Source organism: Kogia breviceps, chromosome 1 (assembly GCF_026419965.1).
Source record: "Kogia breviceps isolate mKogBre1 chromosome 1, mKogBre1 haplotype 1, whole genome shotgun sequence".
Lineage (NCBI taxonomy): Eukaryota > Metazoa > Chordata > Mammalia > Artiodactyla > Physeteridae > Kogia > Kogia breviceps.
This window is the reverse complement of record NC_081310.1, coordinates 90826071-90839285: the sequence shown is the minus strand read 5'-3', so window position 1 is coordinate 90839285 and position 13215 is coordinate 90826071. Positions and strand designations below refer to the sequence as shown.

Sequence of the window (13215 nt, the reverse complement as noted above, 5' to 3'; positions counted from 1 at the left end):
CCCCCCGCTCACTTCCCTGTCCCCCACTCTCCCAACCCCGCAGACGCTCCGGGCCCTAGCCCTGCCCCAGCTATGGCTCCTGGGGCTCCGCCTTCCAACCCCAGTTGTATCCTGGCTGTGCTACTCTTCTCCTCTTTGGGTAAGTTGAGCCACCCCAGTCTGGGGGCCCCGGGGCTCAGATTGTCTCTCAGCAACCTTCCCCCTTTCTTCGCTGTGCTTCTCACGGCAATCAAAGAAAGAGTGGGCAAGAGCAGGTAGGTGATACTCTATGCAGAGCAAAAAAATATATATAGTTTGGAGAGAGGCTGTAAAGGTAAAGCTATTCTGTGAAGGGAAAAGGGAAGAGTGTAGAGAGCTTCCCTGAGGTGGACCTGACTGGACCCGGGTTGGAAACCAGTAACACGCCCCCAAAGCGGTGGTGAAGACCTAGTAGGAAGCAATGTTAGAGCTTGGGAAGGAACATGTTCAGACATCTGGGTTCTGGTCCCTACTCATTCCCTAGTCGTGCAGAAGGTACCTTAACCTTAGTTTCCCTAAAGAGAAAAGTCAGGGAATGTGATCTAAGGAAGGAGCCCAAGGTTCGTGGTCCCAACTCCTCCGATCCTTTGTCTCTTGGTGCCTCAGTTTCTCTCTGTGGATCTGTTGTCCATTATGTGGGTGAACAGAGTAGAAGGGGGGTTCTATGACATTCTAGGGTCTTGTCCCATCTAAAGCTATCTTCCACATAAGTTGGCCAGCCCCTTCCTTGCCCCATGGCAGATGTCTGGGTGAGGAAGAGAAGTTCAAAGCAGGGTTATCTGAATGGATTGTTCCCTTCTCCAAACTGCCCTGAAGCCTAGTGCAGTGGGTGAGAAGTAGGGCAAATGGGGGGAGGGGAGGAAGGGCTGGTTAGAATGTCTGAGATTCTCTGCTGTCAGCTCCTTGAGTCCTAAACCTAGAAGCTAGACTCTTCTGGACTGTACTGGACTATTCAGAAGTATCCTGAGAAAATGTTAAGGATAGGGAGTTGGAGAAGGGCGTGGTGAGGGAAATGCGGAGAGGGAATCTTGGAGTATAAGAGGGAGAGAGAGTTCTGTCCCACTCATAGCACCATTGAACAGAGCTGAAGGACAGTGGTTGATATTTGAACAGGAGGAATAGAAGTTAGATCCCATGAATAACCTTCCTTGTTACATTTGAGATACCCAAGAAGCCTCTAAGGCTGAGTCCCAGGAGGTGAGTCACTGGTATTGCATGCTGAGGTGGGAGATTTGGGACTATGCACCATGGGCAGCTGTGCGGGGGGTGGTGAGGGGAGGGGAGGCATGAGCCCCCAACATTGGTCGGTGGTCAGACAATGGGTCTCTATTTATTTGGTTGCTTCCTCCCCCTCCCATAGAACAAAAGGGTCTACAGTTGCCCCCAGCCAGGGCCAGCCCACACACATAATCTCCCTGGAATGGCCTTGTGTGGGTGAGTCTTGGGAGTGGCACTGGGCCAAAATGGCCAAGAGGAGGGTGAGGAGGGTCAAACCAGAACCACAAGGGGCTCAAATGCAGAGTCATCTGAGCTTTGGGCTTGGGGGTCCTTTTCTGAATCCAGTTTCCCCTGAGAGGGATATGAGGTCCTTCCCTCTGTGACGCCCCAATCAAGAGCAGCTGTATGGCAATCAGGGATTCAGCAATGAAGACAGCTGGGTCAGGGAAGAAGACTTACATTCTCTAGTTATCTTCCATTTTTCTGCAAGGAATTTGAGTTTGCTGTACTGTGAAATACAATGTAGCTGTTAAAAATAATATTGATCTGTATGCATCAAAGTGGAACACTCCCAACAGATACATATATTCTTTTTATACATATATTCTTAAGCAAAAAAAAAAAAAGTAGACTATAATGCAATGTATGTTTAAAAAAAAAGAGAAGAAAGCTTCACAGAAAGAAACTATTTCTTTTAAGTACATGTGTATCGTGAGTTTATATTGAGTCTGACACAGAAAATGGTTACACATTAAACTGATAACATTGGTAATATCTGGGAGGGGACTACAGGAAAGGAATTGGTCAAGAGAGACTTTAGCTCCCTTTATCTCTATTTCTTGAATAGTTATAAGAAGAATGCACTACGTGCTACCTGTATAATTTATAATAAGTTTTAAAAATTGTAAAGCCTGCATCTAAGGGATAGCTTAAGAATTAGATACTCATCCAAAGGGAAAGTTAGACTTGGAGACAGAATTCAACTTGGAAGTCCTCAGGAGAATTCTGGTACTGCTGATTTCATTTCCTCTATGAACATGCTGAAGAGCTTGAACCAACACAGCATTTTCACTCATCTATTCAACTAGGCGAGAGAGACCTGGACCTCAGAATTCGTCATTTCTGTCCCAGTCTTTGCTATGGCCTCTGACTCAGGCTTGACTTCCTATTGATCTCACTCCCTCTATGTCCCTTTTTGGGCCCACATGTGCATCTGATTCCCCCTCTATGTTTGCAGTGCTCTCCCCAGCCCAGGCCATTGTGGTTTACACGGACAAGGAGGTCCACGGTGCTGTGGGCTCCCGGGTGACCCTGCACTGCTCCTTCTGGTCCAGTGAGTGGGTCTCAGATGACATCTCCTTCACCTGGCGCTACCAGCCAGAAGGAGGCCGCGATGCCATCTCGGTGAGTGCCTGGGGGGAATCCTGAGATTGCATAACAGAAAGGGTGCTTCAAAGAACCACAGAAAAGAGAACTTGGGCTAAGGAAGGGGAAATCCTTTATGAGCCATAACCCCATCTTTGGCAAGGTAAGTGGCAATCTTTGTCACCCTGACTAGGGCTGAACCCCCTCCCCAGCATTACCCTCACCAGCCCAGAATCCCTTACCCTGAAGCTAGAAATACATGCTTCCCCTCATTCCTCATAGATCTTCCACTATGCCAAGGGACAGCCCTACATCGATGAGGTGGGGACCTTCAAAGAGCGCATTCAGTGGGTAGGGGACCCTCTCTGGAAGGATGGCTCCATTGTCATACACAACCTGGACTATAGTGACAACGGCACTTTCACCTGTGACGTCAAAAACCCACCAGACATAGTGGGCAAGACCTCTCAGGTCACGCTCTATGTCTTTGAAAAAGGTGTGAGAGGAAGTGGGATGTGGGTATGGGAGGGAGTTCAGAGAGGGGATGGGGTCTCCCTGAGAGGCTGGGGGAAGGGCGAAATGCCGGGACTAATGCCCCTCAGGCTCTGGGAGAGAGGGCAGAAGGCAGCCTTGCTTGGGATGTCTTACAACCCGAGCCGTAGGGAATAGGTGTGGGGCTAGGAACCAAAGATATTTGTCCCTGCTCATTCCCCCATTTCTTGTCCTTCCCCTTCTAGTGCCGACTCGGTACGGGGTGGTGCTGGGAGCCGTGATCGGGGGTGTTTTGGGGGTGGTTCTATTGCTGCTGCTGCTTTTCTACCTGATTCGGTACTGCTGGCTACGCAGGCAGGCGGCCCTGCAGAGGAGACTCAGGTAAGGGGCGGAGCCGACTCCCCTTCCCCAACCCACTACTCCCCATCTGGGCGGAGCCTAACCCAATGGGTGGGAGGGCCAAAGGGAAAAGGAAGCCTTGACCCCTCTGCGACAGGGGCCAAATCCATAGCACCCCGTTTCCCTGCAGTGCCATGGAGAAGGGGAAATTGCACAAGTCTGCGAAGGACTCGTCGAAGCGCGGCCGGCAGGTTAGCGGGACTTGGGGTGCCTCCGGGTAGCAGTCAGGGGCAGGATGGGAACAGGCAAGCCCCACCAGACCGGTGACTGATGCGTGCACTCCTCCCCACAGACACCAGTGCTGTATGCCATGCTGGACCACAGCAGAAGCACCAAAGCTGCCAGTGAGAAGAAGACTAAAGGGTTGGGGGAGTCTCGCAAGGATAAGAAATAGCGGTTAGCGGGCCGGGCGGGGGGTAAGGGGTCAGGGGCGGAGGCTTCCAAAGGCTCTCAGATGGTGGTCATAGAGATGGAGCTACGAAAGGATGAGCAGAGCTCGGAGCTCCGGCCTGCTGTCAAGTCCCCCAGCAGAACCAGCCTCAAGAACGCCCTCAAGAACATGATGGGCCTGGACTCAGAAAAGTGATCACCCCACCCCCCACCAAGGCCCTGCCAGAAAAGGGGGACCTAGGCTCCTTTATCCCCCGTCTAGGTGCTTTCCTCCTTAGCTCCCCAGCCCTGCCCTGCCCTCACTTCCCTTTGAGATGTAAGTTTCATTCCAAAATTCATTCCCCAGGCACTTCATATTCTCCCCCACCTTCACCCCCTGGCTTTCTGGAAGCCCAGGGCTCCATCCTACGCTTCACCTGTCCCAGGGACTGTGTGTTTGGTGCCCATTCCTCTGGCGCTGAGAAGAAAGGGACCTTGCTACGCCCTGCCTCAACTCCAGGCCACCTGATATCCCCATCCCCTGCACCACCTAGCCTGTCCCTCTGAACCTCTTCTCTCTGACCCTCCCTCCCCTCCATCAGGTGGCCCAGCTCCAGACTCTGCCCTCCCAGCTAACACCCAGGTCACCCAGATCAGATTCTCCTTCAGGTTTTATTTAGGTTGTTAGTTATTTTTTATTTTTTAATCCATTCTTGTTTGTTCGTTTGTTTGTTTATCTGATCTGTGCCCATGCTCTACCCTCCCCCCATGACTGAGTACCAATGACGTCATGTGGCTTTGGCAATTGCCCACCCCCCATTAAGTCCTTAACGGAGAGCCAGCCCAAGCAGAGGGGCCCCTGATCCTCAAACCTCAGCTACAGGAATGGTGCCCCCTGACCACTTTGGACCACTGTTCTGGGACTCAAGGTCACGGGAAAGGAGAGGGAGAGACAAAGAATCTTCATAGGTGAGGGGGTTGAGGAGGGGACAAATGAGCCTTAAGAAATAGCTTTTAAATAACCAAAGAAAAAGCAGGAAAAACAAATGGGAAACAGGGGGGAAAGGGAAGAGGCTGCACTCCTAGCCACAGGGGATTCTTAGGATTTTTCTACATTCTGTATATTTCTTCTCAAACCCCCAAATCTCCTTAAATGTTTAATAAACACTGACATTTCCAGAAGCTGCTGCCTCCATCTCCAATTTCCTCATTCTTCTGGGAATAATCCCTGCCCCTTATCCCATCCCCAACCTCCCACCTTCCCCAATCCCTCTCCTCCCCAACTCCTTCTTCTCCCCAACAGGTTTCACTTGTTAAGAATTTGATCTCATGGCATGGGGTTACATAGTATCATGGAAAGAACTCTGAAATAGGCTCATAAGACACATTCATACATTCAACAAATATTCAGTGAGTTTGTACTATAGTACACAGAGTTTGTACTATGTGCTAAGCTGTGTGTCAGGCTTTGCGTTTACATGGGTTATAACAGATTGCTTCTTCACCAAGATCTATATTTTAAAAATATTCCAGCCACTCACAAGCTGACCCAGGGTTAGTCACTTGGCTTAGGTAAGCCTGTTTCTGCATTTGTAAACAACTGAGATAATGATACCTGCCCTACTGAATTCCCAGGATTTTTGTAAGAATCACATGTTTCCATCCTGTGTATGGAAACGTTTGTAAACTATAAATTGATATACAACTAAGATATTAAGGATCAGTCCTTTAAAGATGTTTCTCAATCTTGCCTAAAGGATTACACTTTACAAACTAGCACTAATCTCATTGCACACACAACAAACTCATGCACACACAACTTTGTCTTGTTGGTGCATTTAAGGTATAATATTAATAGCTCATTAGCTGGTTTGTTGGTATGCTAATGGTACACCATTAATATCCTGGAATCCTTAAATAATTATGGAAAAACATATATATCTTTTTCCCTGGGCGGTTACTGATAGGAAAAAACCCAAGATTCTCATAAGTCATTTCTTCATCTTGTTAAGGGGTTAAAGATAAGATTTTTAACAGCAGCTTTGCCAAAACCCAGAGTGCTTCCATTTATTTCAAGGGCTGTCTTCCACTTCTCTTAAAAGAAAAATTAACCCAAATTCATTTTAATATAAAAGCTGATAGATTCCATTAGGTAAATACAAATGAAAACAACAATGAGATACCACCTCATACCCATTAGGATAGCTACTATCAAAAACAAAACAAAACAAAGTGTTGACAAGGGTTAGAGAAGTTGGAACCCTTGTGCACTGTTGGTGGGAATGTAAAATGGTACAGCCCCTGTGGAAAGTATGGAGGTTCCTCAAAAAAATTAAATATAAAATTACCATATGATACAGCAGTTCCATTTCTGGGTATATATCCAAAAAAATTAAAAGCAGGGTCTTGAAAATATATTAGTACACCCATGTTCATAGCAACATTATTCACAATAGCTGATATGTGGAAGCAACCCAAAGGTTCCTGGACAATTGATGACTGGATAAGAAAATATGGTATATCTATACATACAATGGGGTATTATTCAGCTGTAAAAAGAAAGAAAATTGTAACATATGCTACAACATGAATGAATTGAGAACATTATGCTAAGTGAAATAAGCCAGGCATAAAAAGACAAATACTGTGATTCCACTTATATGAGGTACTTAGAGTAGTCACAATCATAGAGACAGAATGTAGAATGGTGGTTGCCAGCCACTGGGGAAATGGGAGAATGGGCAGTTATTGTTTAATTGGGATAGAGTCTCAGTTTTACAAGATGAAGAGTTATGGAGATGGATAATGGTGATGTTGCAAAACATTATGAATGTACTTAGTACCACTGAACTATACAATTTAAAATGGTTAAGAGGGGGCTTCCCTGGTGGCGCAGTGGTTGAGAGTCCGCCTGCCGATGCAGGGGACACAGGTTCGTGCCCCCATCTGGAAAGATACCACATACCGCGGAGCGGCTAGGCCCGTGAGCCATGGCCGCTGAGCCTGTGCTCCGCAATGGGAGAGGCCACAACAGTGAGAGGCCCACATAACTCAAAAAAAAAAAAAAAAAAAAAAAAGTTAAGAGGTAAATTTTATGTTAATTATATTTTACCACAGTTTTTTAAATTGGAAAATAAAAGTTAATAGAGTCTATATTGGGAGAGGAAGCTTAGTCACAACTCAATGAAGTTGGGAATATCTAAGCTAAAGAGTCTTTATCAGTAGACCAGAATACAGAGTCCAGAAATGCAAATAAGTGTGGGAACATATTTTCTTATAAAAATAACATTCCAGTTCAGTGGTAAATTAGTGGATTATTTAGCAAAATGTATTGGTGCAATTGACATATGTATAGAAGAAAACAAGGTAAAGATCTTTATCTCATGCCATATATAAAAATAAAATCTAAATATTAAGAAATAAAATACAAGTATCTGAGGAAATAAGCATATTCATTTAATCCTCAAATGGAAAAGGCCTTTAAACAAGACAGGAAGTCCAGAAATCTTAAAGGAAGTACATAAAATCTTGAATCTCTTTAATGGCAGAATATATTATAAATGAAACCAAAAGACACTTAGTAATTATGGAGAAAAATACAACACAAATGAAATATCTTCCTACACATAACAATCTAATATCACCCTTATTCGCATCTTCAGCTACTGTCCCATTTCTCTGCTTCCCTCTATAGCAAAACTTCTTGAACAAGTCTAGGGCACTATCTCCTACCTCCCATTCTCCCTTCAACACACTGTCCCCATCACTCTACTGAAACTGCTCCTGTCCAAGGGCATTAATGATGTCCATTTCACCAAATTCGATGGTCATTTTTCAGTCCTCCTCACCCTTTCAGCAGCATTTAACATTAATGGCCACTTCCTCTTTCTGATAACACTTTATCTCTTGGCTTCCTTGAAACACACTAATGGTTTTTTTCCTACTTATTTGAAAACTGCATGACTTAATTTTAAAGTAGAGATTGAAACAACCAGGAAGACATCTTTTGTTTGTCCCACATGAAGTGTGTTTGTTTATTTAAATTAAGGCTACATTTGAGCGTCACAGGGCAACAATCATCTTGAACTGAATATAGTTTTTTTCCTCTAGATAGGGCCTGAATTCTCACTACTCTCATTTCTTTACCTGCCCAACCACCCTTAACATGAATTTGCTGCTCTGCCTTAAAACATCTAAGAAATTGGACAAATATTTATGTGTGGGAGTGAAGTTGCAGAAGGGAGGTAAAGTCAGAGTACAACACAGAGCTTTTCACAGTTCCTCAAACAGGCCACCAGTCATCATGTCCCTCTCTGGCTATATTAGCTACTCCTTAAACCCAGAGTTCCACTGAATTTTTCGTTACCTAAAGATTAAATTGTGAAGTTCACTTCCAACAACTAGTATAATAACGTAAAAATGGGAAGAAAGGGAGAGATGAATAAAATGGTTAACTTAGACAAACACATATCTAAAACAAGCAAACAGAAAATATGCCAAGTTACCACAGTCCTCATTTCTGTAATTGGTCAAGAAGCCATAATTAATATCTATGAACTGCTTCAACTATTCATTCCATATTTCCTATGTCTTCAGTCAGAACTTCAGATAGTCAGGGTTCTTTACCTGGTAGAGTGATCCAAACTTCCATTTCTGACTCAAGGTCTGTCCTGTCTTTTTTTTTTTTTTTTGGTTGCTATGTTAACATTTACTATTAGGCAGGGAAGTACTAAGTGGTGCCCCAGAGAATCTCCTGGGTTCCAGAAATAGCTCTCCTTGCTCCCATTGTGTAGCAGCATCCCAACTTCCCCTAGGTCATCAGGATAAATCACACCAGCCAGCCAAGTAATCTTTTTTTTTTTTTTTGCCTCTTGGTTCAGTGATGTATAGAGCCCAAAATGACCAGGTGGCAGTCTCCTCTTCTAATTCAATGGAACCATTGTGTCTAATGGTAGAACCATTCTCCTTTTGGAGACTGAGTCCTCCAAACCAGTAGAGCTCAAAGTTGCCAGGAGAAACACAAATTCTGTGAGTTGGTTATTAGGTGTAATAGTGAAAAAGCCACCCCCACTTTTACACCTTGACTCTGGAACCATTGTATTCTGACCATGGAGGAGAAAACACCATGTAATGGTCTCTGATTCAAAGCATATATTGCATCTTGTAAGCCAGAACTTCATTCTTTCAGGGTATTGTCTCCCAATTGCTGCTGTGAATATTCAGTAAACCATTCCATGTTTCAAATAAGCTTCTGCTTTCAGATGATGGGGTACATGGTAAGACCACTTAATTCCATGAGCACAAGCCCATTACTAAACTTCCTTTGCTATGAAATAAGTTCCTTGATTAGACATAATGCTATGGGGAATGCCATAACTATGAATAGGCATTCTGTGAATTCCCCCAGTGTTGGTGCTGGAAGCAGCATTATGAGCAAAGAAGGCAGATTCATGCCCCAAACGTCTATTCCAGTGAGGACAAATCTATGCCCCCTCCATGATGAAAGAAATCCAATGTAATTAACTTGACATCAAGTGTCTGGCTGGTCCCCCCAGGGAGTAGTACATATTAGGGACTCAGTGTTGGTCTCTGCTGTTGACAGGCACTCAGCTTTGGAGTCATCTAGAAGATTTTTTTTGTTTGTTTAAAGCATTTTAAAAATTATTTATTTATTTATGGCTGCAGTGGGTCTTCGTTGCTGTGCGCGGGCTTTCTCTAGTGGTGAGCAGTGGCTTCTCCTCATTGTGGTGCACGGGTTTCTCATTGCGGTGGCTTCTCTTGTTGTGGAGCACAGGCTCTAGGCGCGTGGGCTTCAGTAGTTGTGGCTTGCAGGCTTCAGAGTGCAGGCTCAGCAGTCGTGGCACTCGGGCTTAGTTGCTCCGCAGCACGTGGGATCTTCCCGGACCAGGGCTCAAACCCGTGTCCCCTGCACTGGCAGGTGGATTCTTAACCACTGCACCACCAGGGAAGTCCCTCTTTGCTTATTCTAAAAGAACCAAAAATTAGGAATGGTCTAAAGAAGGAACTCACCCCTGTTTTTGGCAACTTAAAACACGGATCAAACCAGTCCTGCTTTAATTCCTGTTGAAACTCTCTGTGACCTGGGACAAATCACGTGACTGTGGAACCTTGAGTTTTGTTAAGTCGATATCTATCCTATGGTGTACTTAAAAGAAGAAATTGAGAATATATGTAAACCATGTCACTAAGTACTTGGCATAGAGTAGAAGCCCCATCCATGTTAGTTCCTAGTCATCCCCTTCCTCCCTTTTTTTCCTCTGTTCAGTTGAAGCAAGTGGGGAACCTCTCCCCCATATGCACTCAGGCAGGAAGGCCTAACTTGCCCACAGGTCAGATCTCCGTCTACTACTGTCTGCTTCACAATTCAGATATCATCACAACACAGACATGATCTTTTTGTTCTTCAAAGGCTTTCCTTTCTAGGCATTAAGTGTGGCTTCCAGCTGAGTCCCCTCTATTTATCCTGTGGTCCCTCTCTGAGTGTCCAGCTCATGGTAAAGACTTACAGCTTGGCAGTAAGGTTTGGGGGACTCTTTTAGAGAAAAAAGGGGTGGAGGCAGGGGAAAGATGAATTCCTGAATCTTCAGGCTAGTGCTGGACATGGCTTTCCAAAAGCTTAGGGCAACAGTTCCCAAACCCCTCAGACACAGTGCCCATTTTACTATCCAGGAATGATATTCATATGTAATATAAACTATAAACATAATTTCACAAAGTAAATATAATACTCTAACCATATTATAAAGGTAAAATAAAAGATTAATTTATAATAAAATTGTCGGTATTTTAATATGTAATGTACAGGCATAACTACACTGGAAGCATATAACACAGTAGAGACTTGAATCTACACATAGAATCACTGTAAATACACAGCAACAAATGCAAACTGGTAGGGGCATATGTATCAGTGACTCAAATACCATAAGCAGTATTGTCACTGACGACATGGATTTCTGAAACGGTAAGCAACTCATGAAAAAGTTCTGAACAAAACAAATTATAAGTTCCTTCAACCTACATATTAGTTGCATTTCTGAAAATTCAGTGTTTAAATGGTGCAAAAAGTACTTTGTGTTCATATGTAAAATGAAGTTGGGTTCCAGGTACCCTCAGATTATAACAGGTTTTTCACACGAATACACAATGGTATTTTTAAAAGACATGTGGGATGTGGGACAATTTTATTTTGTGCAGCACTATTCTGGTCATTGCAGTATGGTTAGCATCTTTCACCCCTGAACTCTCAATACCAGGAAACCTTCCCCCAACCCCACCCCACACCCCTACATATCATGACAACCAAAAAAACACCCCCATGGACTTCCAAAACATCCCCTAGAGGGCAGTACATCCTCCCGTTGAGAACTGGCTTGGGGAATAAGTGACACCTGGAGCCCTCCCAGGAGTTACAGAAAAGTTTGGTTTCATTTCATGATGCCCACATCTCTTCACCTTTATACCCTAATAGGAGTCTGTTGACCCTTCTTCCTTTTCTGGGCATGAGTATCAGCCCTACCTGCCAAGTTCTGTGCCCCATTTCTCTAGCCATTTCACTTCAAACCACCTTTAATTCCAGATGGCCTGCCCCTATGTTCCTTGGAGCACCAGGGGAGGCAGCTGGATGTGATCAAGCCACTGATAGAATTCTGGGAGGAGTCTAGCAGCACAATCAGGTAAAGCCAGAGCTGGTGGTCCCCTAGAGATATGGGGGACCACAGAGGGTCTAGGTCTTACTTGTGTGGGCTATGCGGGACCAAGTAGATATACCTGGGCTCAGCTAAGGGAAGCTTGGCCCTCTCTGCCATCTAAACTAGGCTGAACGACGTCCTCGACAACAAAGCTCTCTACTCTTCAGTCATCCAGTCCCTTATCAAGGTGGTACAAAGAGCACAGATCTGGAGGCAGACTACCTGAGCTCTGATACTAACTCACCTATTCACTTGCTTTGGGAAGGTTATTTAATCTCTCTGTGCCTCAGCTTCTTCATAGGTAAAAAGGAAATAATATGTCCTAGGGTTGTAAGAATTAAATGAGTTTACATATGTAAAACTGCTTGGAATGTGGTCTGGCACACAGTACTTTACAAATCTAGATGTTATCATTGTCATCAGCATTCATGCCCTGCAGGTAGCATAAGGCTAGGGAGTTACCCCAACTTGGGGAATGAATATGATGAAACCTATGTCAACAGAACATTATGTGCAGGTAATTCGCAAGTGATCTAGGGGAGGTGGCCCTCTTGCTTCATTCTTGAAGATCTAGGTGATTAGGGAATAAGAAAGGCCTATTAGTAGTAGCAGTAGTGTTATACCAAGGGGAGACTAGAATCCTGAGAGCAGGAGGGAGAGCTGTCAATGCCACCCTAACCCAGTGGCTGGAGGAGGGAAGTAGGCAAGGAGGGAATGAAGAAGCCTCTCCTGAAGCCTTGGGAACAGGCTGACTTTCTGAACATCCGTGGATTGTGAGTTTCTGCCTTTGCAGATCTGGACTCAGGGCTACCACCCAAACAACCAGAACAGTAGGCACCAGTGATATCCATCTTAACAAACCATCTGACCCACAAACCCTCAGTTTTCAGAGGCACAGACAGCAGAGGATTAAAACTGGAAGACAGCAGCTCACTGGAGAGTGATTCCAGTGAGAACTGGTTCTCAGCGTTGAGTACAGTAGGGACAAATAAGCTGCCATGAGTCACTCCCACTGAAAACAACTCCAGAAATAAGGGAAACACAGCAAGGGTAGACAGAGAGAGGCAGAGGTGGACAGGAAGGGACGCTCCCAAAAAGGACATTAGGACAGAGGTTAAGTGTAAGAGTAAAAGATGGAAGAGATCAAAGTGGAAAAAGATGGCTCTCGGGCTTCCCTAGTGGCGTAGTGGTTGAGAGTCCGCCTGCCGATGCAGGGGACACGGGTTCGTGCCCCGGTCCAGGAAGATCCCACATGCCGCGGAGCGGCTGGGCCCGTGAGCCATGGCTGCTGAGCCTGCACATCTGGAGTCTGTGCTCCGCAACGGGAGAGGCCACAACAGTGAGAGGCTCTATATTGGGGCAAGTTCAAGGAGAGGTCAAGAGCGCTACCCAGCAATGACACCAAGTCCCTGAAAGTAGGTTGTCCAGGGAAGCAGGATCCTTGTCCTTTTAGTTGCCTGAATTTCTCCCAAGACTTTCACCTCCAAGTTTGGGCTTTGGGAACATATTTCAAAGTATCCCCCACTCAGATCTCCAGACCTCTTTCACTTTTGATGAGACTCTACTCCCAGCTCTGCCACTCCTACACAGAGAAAAAGTACCAAAAGAGTTATCAGCGATATAGATGTGACAACTGCATTTG

The 13215-nt window shown here is 45.1% G+C and overlaps 1 protein-coding gene across 1 annotated transcript; it reads left to right on the top strand.

The window, feature by feature from the left end:
- The first annotated feature begins 26 nt into the window (after nt 1-26).
- MPZ (myelin protein zero) lies at nt 27-4168 on the top strand. The gene is given in 6 exon segments (XM_059067369.2): nt 27-139; nt 2474-2640; nt 2884-3097; nt 3339-3474; nt 3623-3683; nt 3785-4168. Coding segments are annotated over 6 exon segments (939 nt in total). The 5' UTR covers nt 27-72; the 3' UTR covers nt 4079-4168.
- The last annotated feature ends 9047 nt before the right edge of the window (nt 4169-13215 follow it).